Here is a 19,413-nt window from a genome sequence, read left to right as displayed (position 1 = left end):
TTCTAATCCTATGGGATCACCCCTCGTGTGATCACTTTTAGAAAAACCCAAATACATTTTATCCATTGGTTCCCCCTTATCACCCAATAAATACCCTCAAAAAAAACTCAGATTTGTCAAATACTATTCATCTTTCACAAAGCTGCATTGAGTTTGTCTAATAATGTGGTTTGCTAAATACTCTGTTAACATGTCCATGATAATATTCCCCAGATAGTATTTGGTACAACACCAAATCTCTGAATACTACATTTCACCTTTAAAAAAGATTCTTCTTTTCCATATTTCTGACAAGGGTGAATAAATTCAAACTTCCCTACTTTATAGTCTGCTTTTCCCATTCACAGCCCATTTCTAAAGCTTCTCAGCCTCTTTATGTATTTTTCTCCACTAATGATCTCAGGTCAATTGGCCTGTAGCTCACTCCTTCCTTGAACTGCAGGGCCACATTCGCTACCACTTTTTATCACATCACAGCCTCTTTTTCTGAACCTTGGGACATGGGATCCGCCAGCTTTTAGTGCCATTAACTTCTCTGTCACTATTGCTTTATAGCAGTAATTCTTTCAGATTCCCAAACGTCTATACTTTATTGTGTCTTCAATTGTGAAAACACATATATATTCATCTGATGTCTCAGCTTTTGCACTATCCCCAATTATAATCTAATAATATGGGCTTCATGCTTTTTTTTATTATTATTCTCTTCAATCTTACACACCCATGTAAGTTTTTACAACACATTTTAAATATTCCTTTCTAGTTTACAATCATTCTATTTTCTCTCCCATTCCTCAGGCTTACTAACCTTTTAGGCAATGTTAAAAGCCTCTTCCTTTAATTTAATACCATCCTCAACCTCTTTATAAACAGGCTGTGAGCAGGTTTGGGCAGGATGCCTTTGGTCAGTGCATCAAATATTTAACAGGACAGAGCACAGATTCCATGGTTTATTAAAATGGGAGATGACAAAATGTTGTATTCCCAGTAATTTAGACAACTAGGGTTGAAGACTGAAATTTTCAAAAAATTACAGGGACCTGCTGGGATAGCTAGAGAGAAACTACTTCTGCGGGTTCAGGAATATAGTACAAGGGGAGCCTAGTCTGAAAATTAGCCAAGCCTTTCAGTAGTAAAATTTGGAAGCACTTGTACATTCAAAAACTATGAAAAGTTTGGACCACTCTTATACTAATTGCAGTTTTTGACAAACTGTCTGCTAACTTTAAATTTGCAATTGATAAATTTTTGTTTTGCAAGGGTGTTAGGGGATATGACGAAAAGGCCAGGTAACTGATGTTAGGCCAACATCAGCATTTTATCGTACATTACAAGTTTGAGCGTTTAAATGCCCTACTCCTGCTCTGATATTCCAAAAATGTTTTGATTTTGCTATATAAATTTTTATTTCTTAATTGCGCAGAGATGTTTGAAATTATGACATTTCTTTAAATGTTTGCACTGTTTATTTACTATACCCTTTATTTGATTTCTCAATATACCTTAGGCAACCTGCTCCTTATATCTATAATTTTTTCATTTAAGATTCTAGTCTTGCACTTAAGTGTGTCACTCTCAACAGATATAGAATTATCTAGAGGAACTCTCTCGACAAGATTTCTAATCAACATCACCTTCATTGCACAGGACAAAATCTAAAATTGTTTTTCCCTTATCTGCTCTGTGACATTGCTCAAGAAACTACCAAGTGCATTTTATGAATCTGCCTTCTGGACTATTTTGCCAGTTTGTTATAATTATCAGGGGGAATAGATTCTCATTTCAAAGTTAACACTTTGTCCAAGCTGTGAGTAGACATAGTGAGGTTACAAAGAGATATAGAAAGGATAAGTGAGTGGGCAAAGAGCCAGCAGAAAAGGAGGGTACTGTGGGGAAACTGTATTATATTCTAGATTGTCCATTTTGGCAAGAAAATAAAAGCAGCACTTTCCTAAATGAAGAGAGACTGCAGATCTCTGAGATGTACAGAGATCTAGGTGGCCTAGTGTACAATTCACAGAAGGCTAACATGTACATACAAGAAGAAATTAGGATCACTGACAGAAAATTGTTTATTGCAAGGGAAACTGAAGGCAAGTGTCAGAACCACATCTGGAGTAACACCTACAGTACTGGTCTCCTTATGTAAGGACAGATGTTAAAGCAGTTCAGAGAAGGCTTGTAGACTAAACCTGAAATGAGCCAGTTGTTTTATGAGAAACGGTTGGACAGGTTCGGCTCGTATCTGCTGAACTTCAGAAGAGAGAGAAGGAACTTGATGGAAACCTATAAGACACTGAGGAGTCCTGACTGGGTGGATATCGACAGGATGTTTCCTTTTGTGGGAAAATCTAGAACTGGGATCACCATTTGAAAATAAGGTGTTGCCCATTTTAAACGGGACACAGCAAAAAAATTTCTCTCAGTGGGTTGAGTCTTTGGGGGCTCTCCTCCCCAAAGGACAATGGAAGCTAGATCTTTGAAAAATTTTAAGGCAGAGGTAGATACATTCTTGACAGGCAAGGGGGTGAAAAGTCAGTGAAGTTTGATTGAAAAATGAAGTTGAGGTTACAATGACATCAACTATTAAATAGCAGACCAACCTTGATGGACTGAGCTACTCCTGCTCAAACTTGCATGCTCTTAGAGTTGCTTTCAGAGGTCTCATCTGTTACTCCTATAAATCATTTGTATTGCTTGTTATCTAATGCCTCCACACAAATTATTACTTCCTTATGCTGCTAGTTTAGGTACCCCATGTCACCCATTAGTATCAGGTCTATCCCACTATCCTTTCTCGTTTTGCCTCTCCCTTCTAAATGTTAAGCAACTTGGAATAATTGATTCCCAATTTCACCAAACATTCAATCATAAAGGTAATTACATCAAATCACTTCTACTTATGCCAATAATTCATTTAAATTGTTGGAAATATTTTATTCATTTCAACAGAGCAATGTTAACTATTCAACATTTTACCCTGATGTGACCTTATTTACTGTGACCTTTATATTTTTTGACCCCTCCTGATCTTGTCCAATCGTTACTACCTGAACAGCGACACTGCTTTGATATCTTTAATGAATTTTACCTCATCCTTTACAAAAAATTAGTTTTGTCCACAATACTGGTCATCCAATTAGATAGGACGTTGTACCAGTCATATCTACGGAAGAGCTCGCCTTTTCTCCAAACACCGTAAATCAAGTCTCAGTCACACACTCCATTCTTTGAGCCAAGTACCCAACTTGTTGACATGTTTGAACTTATGCAAATTCGGTTGTAGCTAATAATGCATTACTACTTTGAGATTCTGCATTTTAATTTTGACCCTGGCTCTTCAAGACCCCTCCAGAATCTGCATCACTCTCTTCAACCACCACCACATTCCTTTCCACCACCGTCCCCCCACCTCCCCCACCTCCCCAACCCCTCCAATTTGAATGGTCTCTTGTAAAATGATTTTGTGGACAAATTGCCATTCTCTCTGCATTTGCACCATCCAAACAGCAGGATCCTCTCACCATTTTGAGGATGTCGTAAAGCAGAGGCTCCTGCATCCTGGACTCTGCATCAGCCGACATACAATCATGTTTTCCTTTCCCTGTCCATCACCAAATCTAAACAAGCAACAAGCACCTGGGATTAAAATCCTCAGGTAATTCTCCCCTCCAATATGCATCACAATGTCTGCAGCTTGGGCAAACTATATTTTATAATTTCTATCTTCCTCAGTTGAAGTAGTTGATGATTCCAGGTTTCAGTTAGTAGGAATACCCTGCTTCCTCAAGCAGCTAGTCAAACAAACAGAAACTTATTCAAACTGCAGCATAACTGGCAAGCCCAATAGGTTCTTGTCTGAAATGTGTGCCTGCAGGAGTTACTAACAGTAATCAGCAGAAATCCTAACCCACAGTCACAAGTTTAATTACAGCAACCCAACTGCTATTTGTGCTCTGATTAGCTAATTCAGAGCAGAACAGAAACTGAATATGATCTTCAGATTTAAGGTCATGCACACTTTTATTTCATTGCACCCCTCACCATCTGCCCTACAATATGTTGTTGAACCACAACACATAATGCATACAGTTCACAATCAAAAATATCTAATGTTATGTGATACCGAGGCTTTAGAAATAAGTAAGAAGAGAAAGACAGATACACACCCAAATTCAGTGAATTTCAGCAATTTAACAGCTTTCATGTTATCTTCCTCCTTCTCTAGCCCTTGGACAAAACAGTCTTAAAAATTAGATTTCACAGCTCTGCTTACCTCTATGCTGAAATATCCTCGGTCCACATAATCGCCAAGGAAGAGGTATCTGGTGCTGGCTGGTGACCCTCCCACTTCAAATAGCTTCATCAGGTCAAAGAACTGACCATGAATATCACCACATACTGGAAGAAGACAGCAGCTGCATTTTAAACTCAAACCCACATTGATCATCAAAAGACCAATAGATACCATCCATTAAAATGTACAATGGAAAAACATACCTTGAACAATCTTGTGGATTAAATAACAATGAAATTAAAATGTCAAAAGTAACACAAAAATTACCACTCAAATCTGCTTATTTCAAAGTTTACACAGAATTATGAAACTTTTGGTTTAACTTATAGTATTGCCATTTTATAATGGCAAGCTTGAAAACTTGACAGCAGTAACAAAAGCAACCTGAAAGAAAATGGATAAAGGAATGTTAACTTCCGCCTGCTGGAATTCATCTTGCACACAGCATGCTTAACCAGTATATTCAATGATTGTTTATAAAGGTACAGATTTAATTCAGAAATTAGGTATTCAACAGTGAATTAAAAGTACAGTTACATAATCATGAATCAACAGTTAACTGCTTAGCTACTGTACATTAAGGATCAATTAGTTGAATTTTGTCTAGTGCAGCACCTGCTACAATCCCTTGCAGTGACTGGTCTTGCTGACTAACTTCTCAATTGAACTAGGGACAAGAAGAAAAAAGATTAGAAAAAGCGTGACAAAGGATGGATTAATCCTGACTTTTTGTATGTTTCATATCGTGCATCTTTCCAGCTGTGAGGTTCTACTTAACTTCCTGCAAAAGCAAAGGCATATCTCACGATTCCCTGACCTGATTGACCAGCCAGAGTGCTGCTCACGCCACATGTGAAATATGGAACCAACCATCCTTTGCAACCTCTGATCCCACCAAAATGCTCATGACTCTTTCAGATGCTGACTGACCTGCTCCATACTTACAGTAACTTCTGTATTTTTTTTGAAATCTCAATATACATTACTTACCTTCCTAATAATCTTTGGTGGTATTTTTAAAGAGCTAAAAGATAGCACTGAAAGATGAATTGGGAAAACCTAGCCATATGACCAGGCTTGGAGTAAATGCTTCACAGTTCAACTCAACTACATTCGCTTCAGACGTCATCTGAAACAAACAGCAAGGTTTATTTGTTTCTGCCAAATACCTGATAAAGAGCAGTATAAAATGACCAGATACAAAAGGTGTCAAATTCCAGAGAGGCATTCGTAAACCTGACGAGAACAGCAAACGCAAACACATACAGCCGAGCACATAAAAATGGATCAGTTATTTCAACTAAGTTTTGCATCAGGTTTCTAATGAGGTGAAAGGGAGAGGAGAAAGGAAATACGACACTTCAAACCGGTGAGAGATTATCCTAGTGTAAAGTACGGCTCTCAACGCCTTACCTGTTATTGGTGCTTCAACTTCAATCATGGTCTTTTCTCTCCTCAGAATTTCAGCTCCATCATTAATAATTCTAAGTGCAATTTCTTCATCTACACGGCCTTCTTTAATTAAGTGATTTTTCAAAACGTCCACCTTGGGTTTGCCATCGACATTGAAGATCTCCTCAAATGTCAAACGATTGGTTGGTGGAAAGGGGACAGCTGCAAGAGATACAGATGATACAATAAGATGTCACTTATGTGTGAACGTAGCAGATAACAAATAACATCAACGTTGAACTGCATTGATCTGAAAATCAGAATCAATTCCAAGAGACGGTACAGGCTGTCCCCAAATTACGAATGCCTGACTTAAGAATACTTCTACATACAAACAAGCTCCCAGAGTATTATTAAATTCAAAAGTCTGATGAATGTACATATGCTCGTTACTATAAACGGCAGAACCAGTTTCCTCTCTCTCCACTTTTAGTAATGGTTCCTATTAGTCTTATGTATGCTTGATGCCATTCATTACAATACTGTGGAGGTATGGTTACCGTATTGAGTGACTTTTGTGTATATTCTGACTTACGAACAAAATCGAGTTAAGGACGCCTGTAAAAACAGAACCCATTCGTTACCCAGGGACGACTTGCATAGCTTCAACATCACAGAAGCTAGCAATACGCGAGAGAGAATGGAGTGGAAAATAGAACAAGCGTACATGTTAAAGAATTGTGAATGGCAGTTCCAGTGACACTGCGATGTTTCTTTCCCCATACTTCCATCTACTCCCAATTCTGTTGCTCTCCCACACAGCTTTGGCTTAGCAGATCAAGAAGCTTTCCATGTGGCCCTATGTCACATGGATTATAAATTCCAGGCTTAATCTGCAGTGCTACACTGGGCTGAATCCTGTAATAGGGTACTACAGCTGACCTTGGACTGCAATGCCCTCAACATTCAGGTCAATAAATTGGGGAGGTACTGTAAAGCATCTAATACCCAAGGAATAATTAGCAGAACCAACATAATCAGAATCACTATCACTTGAGGACTCAACAAACTGGAATTAGGAGAAGAAAAAATTACAACAAAACTTCCATTGAGCCGGCAATATGCATAAATGCATTAATCATAATATTTATTTGTAAACTTCCAGATAAATTAAAGGTGTTCAGTACCTTCACTGATCAGAAACATTTTTCAAAATACAGCTATGTATTTTTATTAATTAAAATTTTGATTAATTAAAAACTACACACCTTCAAACCAGAATTACTAAATTGACTCATACTGAAGCTCCACTATATCACAGAAAACATGATCTTATAAAATGACTATTGCCAGCTTGGCTCTGTTCATCAGTTTCATTTATGAGTCAAACATACATTCAACTCTAACCCCAGGCCAATATTGAGTGAGCACATCATTCTTGGAGATGCCATTCTTTAAGTGTTTTGCTCCCAGTTTAAGAGTGTGTAAAACATCTCAAGCTATTGTTACGGACTCAGTGAAAGTCCCTTTAAGATAGAGAGTGTGTGTGTATGTGCGTGTGGGGCGTGCTTACGTCAATAGAAGATAAAGGACGTAATGACGTTGTTGAAGAAGTTAGAAGAAGAAGAAGAGAGAGAGAAGGGAGAGAGACACCAGCCTGCTAGTTTTCTCTATCGATGAATGAGAAACAATAACTGTGTCTGCCACTGAAATCCATGTATGGAAGTTGGAAGTAATCCGGTGGAGTTCACTTTGTTGCTGACCTGTAGAAGGAAACAGGTATTTGTGTGTGGACGACCACGATTCGGATGCTTTTCGGGGTGAGGAAGTCACTACCGAGTAAACACTGAAGTGTCACTTGGGTTCCATCGTGGAACATTTGGATTTCATATTTACTCTCTCTATGTTTCTCTACGTCTACGTCTCATCTTCAGACAACAGTGGTTGTTGAAGAAGCCCTTGCTCATGTTTCACCTCATGGCTTGCGGAACTGAACTTTAAGAACCATTCCTGAACTGGGAGTTCTGGACTTTGCCACACACACACACACGAAGAGTTTAGTTTTTGGGGTTAATGTTCAAGGTTTAACATTTTTGAATTCTAACATACTAACATTTTTACTCTTATTTTACGTATTATCATAAGTAGTGATTAATAAAATAGTTTTTAACACTGAATCATGCTCAGTGTGGTTCTTTTGTTGCTGGTTCGTGACAAAATTGGGGGCTCGTCCGGGATCCAATCCAAAGATTAACGAGTGTCGTCTGGGATCATTCCCCAGATTGACGAGATTTGTTCGGGATTCAATCCAAAGATTTTTGAGGGAGGTCTGATAAATTCTTTTTAATTGGCTTGTGTGTGTGGAAACCAGCAGCAATGGATATTAAGGCATTTTTGGAGTCACTAACCCAAAAGGGATTGGAGGTGGCGAAAAAGGATGATCTGATAAAGATTGCTACAAGGTTAAACCTTACAGAAGTAAAGCAGTCTATGAGAAAGGCAGATATTCAGAGACTGATAGCTGGCCATTATGTGGAAAAGAAGGTGTTTGAGAAGGAAGTGTTAAAACAGTTTCCTGGCAGTGAAATAGCAATTTCTGAGGCACAGGTGCAGCTGGCAAAGATAGAGGCTGAACGAGAGCAAAATAAATTAGAAGCTGAACGAGAGCAAAAGAGGTTAGAGGCCGAACAAAAGAGATTAGAGGCTGAACGAGAGCAAACCCAGTTAAAGATAGAGGCCGAACGAGATAAATTAGAAGCCGAACAAAAGATAACTCAGATGAAGTTAGAGGCTGAACGGGAACGGGAACTAATTCGGTTACAGTTTGAGGCAGAAGAGAAGGAAAAACAGAGGTAGCATGAGTTACAAATGAAGCGAAAGAGTTCAGAATCTGATTCTGATGATGGTTTTTCAGCCAGCAGGGAGGTTCGATTAGTCCCTCCTTTTGAGGAAGATCAGGTTGATCAGTATTTCCAACATTTTGAGAAGGTTGCTGAGAGTTCAAACTGGCCAAAGAAAGGATGGGCTCTTATGGTACAGAGTGTGATTAAAGGTAAAGCTCAAAAAGTTTATTCTGCTTTGTCTGCTGAGGATGCAGCTGATTATACAAAGGTAAAACAAGCTATATTGAAGGCCTATGAATTGGTACCTGAAGCTTATAGACAAAAATTTAGAGACTTGAGGAAATCTGCAGATCAGACTTATATGGAATTTGCCAATGGAAAGAGAATATGTTTTGAACGATGGTACATGGCTAAAAATGTAGATGGGGATTTTGATAAATTGGAAGAATTGATATTAGTGGAGGACTTTAAAATATGTGTTCCAGCTGAATTAACAACATATTTAAATGAAAAGGCAGTGGAAACTTTACAAGAAACTGCTAGGTTGGCAGATGATTATGCTTTAACCCATAAATCTAAATGGGGACAACCTAAAACCTTTCAAAAGAGTTACAAGGACAATCCAGGTAAACCGGAGATTAAATTGGGAGGTAATCAAAAAGGAAAGGATGAAAAGAAGCCAGGGCTGGAGAAACCTGTTGAGCGTACTTGTTATTACTGTAGGAAACCTGGCCATGTGATATCTAATTGTGCCCTCTTGAAGAAAAGGAAGGAAGCTGTGCCCAATGCTTGCTTTCGGGCAATTAAAAATCAAAAAGGAGATGCTGTTAAAGATCAGTCCTTGCAAGAGGTAAAAGCGGAAAAGTTGGAGGAGGTGAGAAAAGAATTCCGTTCTTATGTATCAGAGGGTTTTGTTTCACTGAATGATGGGTCACCCCAGGTGCCAGTGAAAATTCTTAGAGATACTGGGGCTTGTCAATCTCTCTTGCTGGACAGTGTTTTAAGTTTTGGTGAAGAAAGTGACACTGGTGAGGTAAATCTAGTGCGAGGCGTTACAGATGACACCATGTCTGTCCCTCTACACAGGGTGATTTTAAAGTCAAAGTTCGTAGAAGGACCAGTCGAGATAGGGATAAGACCTAGGTTGCCAGTGGAAGGAGTTTCTTTGTTATTGGGAAATGACCTTGCAGATGGAGAAATTGTTCCTGTGGTACGGTTAACAACCAAACCAAGGATTGATGAGTCTGAGAATGATCCAGATGTTTACCCATCATGTGCGGTGACTCGAGCTAGAGCTAAAGAATTAGCCAAGACAGACAGTATGGTGCAGTCTGATGTGGTTCCTTGTGACAGTCCTAAACAGGAAGAAAATTATGATGCCTTATCTGAGACTTTTCTGTCTTCACTGGAGGATCAACATCCTTGTAGTGAGCCTGAATTTAAAGATTTGTCTTTGTCGAGGAAGGATTTTATGGTGGAACAGACAAAGGACCCTGAGTTGACAGAATTGAAAGAAAAAGCACTCTCATGTGAGGAGATTGAAAAAGTGCCAATTGGATATTATGTCAAAAATGGAGTGTTAATGAGGAAATGGAGACCCCCTCATGTTCCTGTTAATGAGGAATGGGAAGTTATTCATCAGGTTGTTGTTCCAAAAGTTTATAGGGATGAAATTTTAAACCTGGCCCATAGTATGCCTTTGGGTGGTCATTTTGGGGTGAATAAAACTGTAGGGAAGATCTTGAAACAATTCTATTGGCCTGGTTTGAGAAAAGATGTGGTGATGTTTTGTCGAACCTGCCACACGCCAGATGGTAGGTAAACCAAATCAGAAACCCCCTGTGGCTCCGTTGAAACCAATTCCTGCTTTTGGGGAGCCCTTTTTGAAGGTGATTGTGGACTGTGTTGGCCCATTACCAAAGTCTAAGACTGGAAATCAGTATTTGTTAACCATCATGTGTGCCACTTCTAGATTTCCAGAGGCAATACCCCTTAGAAATATTAAGGCCAAGACGGTGTCAAAGGCTCTTTTAAAATTTTTTTACCTTGTTTGGTTTGCCAAAAGAAATCCAATCTGATCAAGGTAGTAATTTTATGTCAAATTTTTTTCAACAACTAGTCTATGAGCTGGGAGCAAAGCAGATTGTATCATCTGCATATCACCCAGAATCTCAAGGAGCTCTGGAGAGATTTCATTCTACTCTCAAAAATATGCTGAAGACTTATTGCTTTGAAAACACAAAGGATTGGGACGAAGGTATTCATTTACTTTTGTTTGCCATTAGAGAATCAATCCAGGAGTCAATAGGATTTAGTCCGTTTGAGCTTGTATTTGGACATAGGGTGAGAGGACCTTTGGAGTTGTTGAGAGAGCAATGGGTTAATGAAGAAGTGCACTTGAGTCTGTTGGACTATGTCCAAAAATTTAAAACTCGGTTGGAGAGAGTCTGCCAGCTAGCGAGAGAGAATTTGAAAACCAGCCAGATAAGAATGAAGACATATTTTGATAGACATGCTCGGCCTAGGACATTTGCAGTGGGGCAAAAGGTGTTGGTATTTTTCCCTAGCCAAAATAATCCATTGCAATCTCGTTTTTCTGGACCCTATGTTATTAAATCTCGAGTGACTGATCTAACATATATAATCAAAACACCAGATAGATGCAAGAAAACACAACTCTGTCATGTAAACATGCTAAAACCTTATTATGAGAGGGATTCAGTTGTGGCTTTGGTGGATGATGTAAAGGTTGTTTCTAGAATTCCTGATGTTGATGTTGAGGAAGGCCAATTTAGACCAAATATTGTTCCATCGAAACTAAAAAAACAAAATATCATGGAGAACCTTGAAACGAAGTTGGACCATTTACAAGTTTCACAAAAACAACAGATGAGAGAATTAATTTTAAAATTTAAAAATTTGTTCCCAGATGTTCCAAACAGAACATCGATAATTACCCATGATGTTGATGTTGGGGATGCAAAACCAATCAAACAACACCCATATCGAATGAATGTGGAAAAAAGTAAACTTGTTGATCAGGAAATAAAATACATGTTGGAAAATGATATTATTAGACATTCTACTTCAAATTGGAGTTTGCCCTGTGTTATTGTACCTAAACCTGATGGAACTGTTAGATTTTGCACAGATTACAGGAAAGTGAATGCTGTAACGAAGTCAGATGCTTACCCTATTCCTAGGGTGGATGATTGCATAGATAGAGTGGGAAAGGTAAAATTTCTTACAAAGCTTGACCTAGTAAAAGGGTACTGGTGTGTTCCATTAACAGATAGAGGAAGGGAAATTTCAGCCTTTGCAACCCCTTCTGGATTGTATGAATACAATGTTTTGCCATTTGGAATGAAAAATGCTCCGGCAACATTTCAAAGAATGATTAAGTCAGCGATTCATGGGTTAAAACATACAGATGCCTACATTGACGACTTAGTGACTGGGAATGATACATGGGAGGATCACATCTCTGCGTTAGAAAGGCGGTTTGAAAGACTTTCCAAGGCTAACCTTACAGTTAACTTGGCTAAAAGTGAATTTGGCCATGCCACTGTGACGTATCTTGGTTATGTTGTAGGTCAAGGCAAGCAAGCTCCTGTTCAGGCAAAAGTTCAAGCAATATCTGAGTTCCCTATTCCCACAGGTACGAGGACTGTTAGAAGATTTTTGGGAATGGTTGGATATTATCAAAAATTTTGTAAAAATTTTGCTGATATTGCTCTTCCCCTAACTAATCTTCTGAAGAAGGGAGTAAAGTTTGTTTGGACAGATTCTTGTCAAGAAGCATTTGAGAAGCTGAAAGCCATTTTATGCTACCATCCTGTGCTCAAAACACCTGACTTTGAAAAGCCATTTTCATTAGCAGTAGATGCCAGTGATGAAGCTGCAGGAGCTGTGTTGTTGCAGAAGGGTGACCTTGATGATATTGACCATCCTGTAGCTTACTTTTCAAAGAAATTTAATGAGCATCAAAAGAATTATTCCACCATAGAGAAAGAATTACTGTCGCTTGTTTTAGCCTTGCAACATTTCAGTGTATATGTTTGCACCGCTCAGAAACCATTGACTGTATATACAGATCATAACCCATTGGTGTTTCTGAGCCGAGTCAAAAATAAGAACAGAAGACTGTTAAACTGGAGTTTAATTTTGCAAGAGTTTGATCTCATGATAACTCACATTAAAGGCAAAGATAATGTGATTGCTGATTGTCTTTCCCGATGTCAAATGGGAAACATGTATCTGTACTAACATTATCAGTTGTATAGCATGATAATGTTAAGAATTATCATGCTATACAACTATCATGTAGTTGTGTAGCATGATAATTCTTAACATTACTAACTGTATGCGCGGTTAAATTTTTCGTGGGAAAAATTTTTTTTTAGGTGGGAGGTGTTACGGACTCAGTGAAAGTCCCTTTTAGATAGAGAGTGTGTGTGTATGTGTGTGTGGGGCGTGCTTACGTCAATAGAAGATAAAGGACGTAATGACGTTGTTGAAGAAGTTAGAAGAAGAAGAAGAAGAGAGAGAGAAGGGAGAGAGACACCAGCCTGCTAGTTTTCTCTATCGATGAATGAGAAACAATAACTGTGTCTGCCACTGAAATCCATGTATGGAAGTTGGAAGTAATCCGGTGGAGTTCACTTTGTTGCTGACCTGTAGAAGGAAACAGGTATTTGTGTGTGGACGACCACGATTCGGATGCTTTTCGGGGTGAGGAAGTCACTACCGAGTAAACACTGAAGTGTCACTTGGGTTCCATCGTGGAACATTTGGATTTCGTATTTACTCACTCTATGTTTCTCTACGTCTACGTCTTATCTTCAGACAACGGTAGTTGTTGAAGAAGCCCTTGCTCATGTTTCACCTTATGGCTTGCAGAACTGAACTTTAAGAACCATTCCTGAACTGGGAGTTCTGGACTTTGCCACACACACACACACACACACGAAGAGTTTAGTTTTTGGGGTTAACGTTCAAGGTTTAACATTTTTGAATTCTAACATACTAACATTTTTACTTTTATTTTACGTATTATCATAAGTAGTGATTAATAAAATAGTTTTTAACACTGAATCATGACTCAGTGTGGTTCTTTTGTTGCTGGTTCGTGACACTATTATGCAAAGGGAAACAGGGAACTCTCCTGCTGACTGGCCAACATTCCTCCCTTAACCAACCCTATCAAAAATAATTGGTCATTCAACTCATTTGCTATTTGTGGGATCTTGCTTTGCATGGATGCACTTTACATTTGCCTACATAGCGAAAATTATTCCAACAAAGTGAAATTTATAGGGTATGTTCAGAGCAGCAACAAGGCAATATACAAAGCTAAATTCCCCTTTACAAACATGACAAAATAAATTTTCAATTTGCATTAACACCATTACATTTGATGAGGATCTAAGAGATAATAAATCATAAACACAAGGCATTCTTAATTGGAAGGGCCATCACAACTCAAGATAGGAACGAAAATCTATAGACAGAAAGAAAGAAGGTCTATTGGCACATTAAGGCCAAGGTCCAACAAATACATGACCTAAATAGCAGACGACAGGCAGTAAGAGGCAGTAGATCCAGCAATTAGCCAACAATCACAGCTTGCATTAGCTGCCAAGGCTATCTATAGTTCAGACACCCAAGGCCTCATCCAACCAAAGGTTTATCAAGGATAATGCACCAGCCAGTGTCCACTGGAAGCAACACTTTGAAGATCTTCTCAATCGAGACACACAGTCTTTGACTTCACTGCACAGTACACCACATTCCTGCAGTCCAGCAAGAAGTTGAAAAGATTGTCCATTAGCTGAAAAAGGCAGCCCCTGAGCAGACAAAACCCTCATTGAAGTACTAAAACACAGTACAAAAATACTTCTGACATGAGTTGTAACCTCATCTCATTCACTTAGGAAGAGAAATACTTTTGGGAAGAGATATCATTGTATTAACTACAAAAGTGCCTGCCTGCTGTCTGCCACTGGGATTGTCAACCATCCTCGTCTCATGGTTAAAGAGTTCCTTCCAGTGTTGCAATGAAGATTCCAGCCATCGGGAGGCACAATGAATGTGATTTCGAGAACAGGACAAAAACAAGAAGTGCAGAGAAAAGCAAGAGAAGAAGGCAACATCAAATCATTGTACATGACCTTCTTTGACTCCATTCGCAGAGGGGTTGTGGAGGACCCTTCTTAAAATTGGCTGGCTGAAAAGTCTTCATTAACCTACCTACGAGGTATGACATTCAAAAACAGATCAATGACACGGACTAAATTGCAATGCAGATTAGGCTGCATCATCCCTCCAGACTACTTCTCAATCTTCCTTGCTGCAATATTTCCATTTCATCTCCAACAAGCTCCCTGATGAAGTGGAACTAATTTACAAAACCTGGGAAAATGTTCAACCTTCAATGCCTCCAGGCCAGAACCAAAATCACAGCTACCTTCATTACCAAGCTATAGTACATAGATGACACTTCTGTACATGCACACTTGGTGGAAGCAGAACTTCAAATCGCTATCAATTCCCTCCCTTAAGTGTGAAGGGTTGCCCTCACGTTCAACATCTGGAAAACATTGGATGGTTTGCAACTGTTTCCCTTGGAGTGAAGGAGGCTGAGGCGTGACCTTATAGAGGTTTATAAAATCATGAGCATAAATAAAATGTAATGTCTTTTTCCCCAAGGTAGGGGAGTCTAAAACTAGAGGGCATAGCTTTAAGGTGAGAGGAGAAACATGTAAAGGGGACGCAAGAGGCAGGCTTTTCACACAGAGGGTGGGAGGTATATAGAATTCCTCTTTTGCACTATTTATTTTTGTAATATAGTCATTTTTATGCCTTGCACTGTACTGCTGCTGCAAAACAACGAATTTCACAACATATGTCAGTGATAATAGACCTGATTCTGAACATACCGCCAGAGGAAGTGGTAAAGGCAGGTACATTTACAACATATAAAAGACATTGAGACTGGTAAATGAATAGGGAAGGTTTAGAGGGATATGGGCCAGATGCAGGCAAATGGGACTAGCTCGGGAAGACATGGATGAGTTGGGCTGAAGGGCCTGTTTCCATGCTGTATGACTCTATGACCAAAGTCCTTCACCAATATGGTACTCGTCAGGAAAATGTACTGTGTACACATAAAAGCACTGGAGAAGTACTATCTCCTCAGACAGGATAGGCATTTCAGTATCAGCACTCTCTTCCAGACATTAAGGCTCTGATCACAGGCTCCAGATGGGCAAGCCACATCATGCGTATGCCTGATATCAGACGCCTGTAGCAGGTACTTCAATAATTCCTTAGGATGTACCTGATTCTGGCCAAAGATACATTTTTTTTTGCACATCGATGCTTTTCTTTTTGATGATGGTGGGACCTCTTGAATTACAACCGCCCTTGGAGCAGATTCTGCCACAGAACAGTAGAATGGGGTGTTTCGGGATTTAGACCCACTGACTGAATGAATGTTACATCTATTAAATGACATTGCATTCAAATTATTGACTACGAAATGCTGCAATGTAACTTCATTTTTTTTCAGTTCAAACCTTTCATACCCAAAAGTTTCCAATGTTTCTGCTGCACATAAAGTGCAAAGATCACGTAAGATACTGACCATGAGGAAAGCAGGAAGGGACATCCTTACTGGGAAACCCCTGCTGCTGTGTCACATCAATCACAACTTCTGGAAATGGCATCATCACAGCCAAAAACAGAAATCAGTTGGAAGAGAGACTGTTTACCATATCCGATGACATTAGTTTTAAGCGGCACTACTAGGAACTGTCAGACGTTTGATGTTTAGCCTTCAGGTGATGAGTGTGGGCAGGGAAGAGGAATATTGGAGGAAGAGACTGCAACAACTTTGAAGAAAAAAATTATGAAGAACTATTGCATAATACAAATGAGTCAGGAATATAGTCAACTTGGACAACAGCACAGATAGCCCAAGAGTGTGCTGAATATAGCTGATTGCAGCAGTGCATTGCTGCTATTTGAGAAGATTGACATTTGGCAGTGGATTACTGTGGAATTTTCCCGTGCAAAAAGCATAAGATCAATTGGGGTTTCCTAATCTTACACATTCCTGTTTGTTCCAGTTTTTCCTCTTTTAAAGGCACCAGTCTCCGCTTCCATTTATATAGTTCTAGATATCAGAGGTCTTCAATACATCATTTTGGCGGTCAATATTTATGTTCAGGTCTATGCCCAGTATATCCGAAATTTCTCACATGACTAAGTTCCGGTAACACAAACTCACACACATATGTTTTGTGTTGTACAGGCAACATGCGCCTGAATGTTTAGGGTTTGTAACCTGGGATCCATTGTCAGCATTAATTTCCCACTAATCAGAAAAGAAGCATTCTGTAGAAAAACATGTAAATAAAGGAATGTTGGGGGTGGGGGTGGTGTAAAAAGAGTATTACATTATTTATGGGTGATTTTTAATCTTCATGTAGACTGGAATAATCAAACTGGAAATGGTAGCCACAAGAATGAATTCATGGGGTTTATTCAGGATAATTTACGTGAACAATATGTTATGGAGCCAACCAGGTAACAGACTATTTTGGATCTAGTAATGTTTAACAAAATAGGTTTATTGATTGATCCCAGAGTAATAGATTTTCTAGGAAGTACTGATCACACCATGAAAGAATTCAACATTCAGTTTAAGAGTGAAAAATTTAAGTCTGAAACAGCTGTGTGATATTTAAGTAAGGAGAATTACTAAGGAATAAGGATAGAGTTGGCTGAAGTGGATTGGGCAAATAGATCTGTTAGTAAGACTACAAACAGGCAATGGCAGACATTTTAGGTACTGTACAATTCATGATTTCCAGAAAAAATATATTCCAATGAGGGGGAGAAGGGAGAGAAATGAACCAATTATAGCTAATCAGAGAAATTAGGGAGGGTGTTAAGTTGAAGGACATAACATACAAGGTGACAAAAGTTATCAGTAGGGGGTAAGATTGGGATAAATTCAGAATCCAAAAATGGAGGAATAAATATAAACAAGAAAATAAACTCTAAGGGCAAACTAGTTAGAAATATAAAAACTGATGGAAGAGTGTAAGTACATGAAAAGAGAGAGGACAAAGTGAACATAGGCCCTTGGAAGAATGGGGAAATAGTTTTGTGAACAAGGAAATGGCATAGGAGTTAAATCGCCATCTTTTAACCTTTATGGTAGGTGATCCTACAAGCATTACATTAATTGAAAAAAATTGTGGGAGAAATTAAACACGATTAACATCCCTAAAGAATAATTATTAGGTGAACTAATGGGGCTGAAGGCCAGTAAATTCACTGGATCTGATGGCTTGTAGCCGAGAATTCCAAAAGAAGTGGCCACCAAATTAGTGGCTGCTTCAGCTGTAATTTTTTCCAGACATCCTTAGAGGATATATAGAAGGATTGGGAAACTGCCATTGTGGTAACCTCACTCAAAAAGGGTGGGAGCCAAAGAGCAGGTAATGATAGCTTGGTTAGCCTGACATCTATTATTGGGAAAAACACCCATTAAAGTGTGCTGGAACATAGAGATACAGAGGCCAACTTCAGTGGCATCCCAGGTCTGCAGGTGGGGAAAATGTTCCACCTGATTTTCCCCTCCTGGAGTTTTGGTAGGCTGCACAGCAGTGGTCAGATTATTGACAGGAGGAGGAATGGTCAACAGAAAGGGCAAGGGTTGGCGAGAGCACAAGGAAGTAGGTGAGGGAATCACATACCCTGTATACGTCCCAGGTCTGTGTTGTGCTAGTAAGGCCACAATGTCCTGGCACTGTCCAACAATGGGTACCCCAGGGCAATGTGATCCAAATTCCCCACCTGTGCTCCAAAAGGAATAATGTGTAGGGAATTATGTCATCCTATGCAAATGAAACTTGGAAATCATGTAGGAATTGCACAGGTGAGTGACATCAGGATGTGCCAACTTTTCCACATGTCACAAGATGATTCAGAAATGATCATTACCACATTTCATTGTAGGGGAGAAAACTTTCAATTTGTAACTGCATAATGCTGGAAACAAAACAGCACTACCCAACTGAATTCCCCAGCAAATGATTATAAAAACCATGAAAAGACACTTTTCCTTCCCTCCATTCAGTAAAACAGATGATAACTGAAAATTCACGTTACTAAAACATATCAGCCACATAACTACAGCTCCCAAAATTCAGTAGTCAGGCTGCAGTACATGAACAGTGCAGGCTGAGTTCCAAGTCATCGCTGACTTGTTCACTGAAAGAGAAGGGGCCTTACACTTAACATCGACAACACAATGATCTTCTACTAACCTACTGTCACTGTAAAACACTGCTCTCAGAAAACAAAGGTCCATGCTGAGACACTGGAAAATACAAACCACTTTGCATATTTTAGGAGCCACCTTTCACTGTAAGCACTGATGAAATTCACCATCGTCTTCAGCCATCTGAGGAAAAGTGCTTGAAAATCAAGTCCTCAAATCTGGCTAACCACTTATGGTCTATGAGACACTGCAACCAATTGGATCAAGGTCAAGGCCATACTCGTCCATAACATGCAACTGCAGTAAATGAGCTTGCAATGTGATTCACTGATTGCACTCCATAAACAGAATTCGGCAAGTCCTCAACTCCCCAACTCCCCAACTCCCCACTTTTAATAAAGAAGCAAAGCTTCCATGTCCCTTATGAACATGGATCAGTACTGTCCAATACTACACACAAGCTTAGCAGTCAGATCTAAGACCACAATTTTGTGAGACACTATGGCTACAGGCCTGAATTTCCACCAATAGTTATCAGCATCCAGATTGCCTGATGAAAGCTGCAGTGTGTGTGGTCGAATTTTTTC

General features: G+C 39.2%; 1 protein-coding gene across 2 annotated transcripts in view; it reads right to left on the bottom strand.

The window, feature by feature from the left end:
* The window catches only part of LOC127584642 (serine/threonine-protein phosphatase 2B catalytic subunit beta isoform), a 90,732-nt gene that overhangs the window by 43,420 nt on the left and 27,899 nt on the right, over positions 1-19,413 (bottom strand). For both annotated transcript variants that reach the window (XM_052041475.1, XM_052041476.1), the window contains exons 2-3: positions 5,711-5,911; positions 4,277-4,401 (exon numbers count right to left, since the gene is read on the bottom strand). In XM_052041475.1, coding sequence (XP_051897435.1) covers positions 4,277-4,401; positions 5,711-5,911 — 326 coding nt within the window. The remainder of the gene's footprint in view (positions 1-4,276; positions 4,402-5,710; positions 5,912-19,413) is intronic.

This window comes from Pristis pectinata, chromosome 30, assembly GCF_009764475.1.
Source record: "Pristis pectinata isolate sPriPec2 chromosome 30, sPriPec2.1.pri, whole genome shotgun sequence".
In the NCBI taxonomy this organism is placed as follows: domain Eukaryota; kingdom Metazoa; phylum Chordata; class Chondrichthyes; order Rhinopristiformes; family Pristidae; genus Pristis; species Pristis pectinata.
Note: the sequence above shows the minus strand (reverse complement) of the source record. Positions and strands in the feature narration are given on the sequence as shown.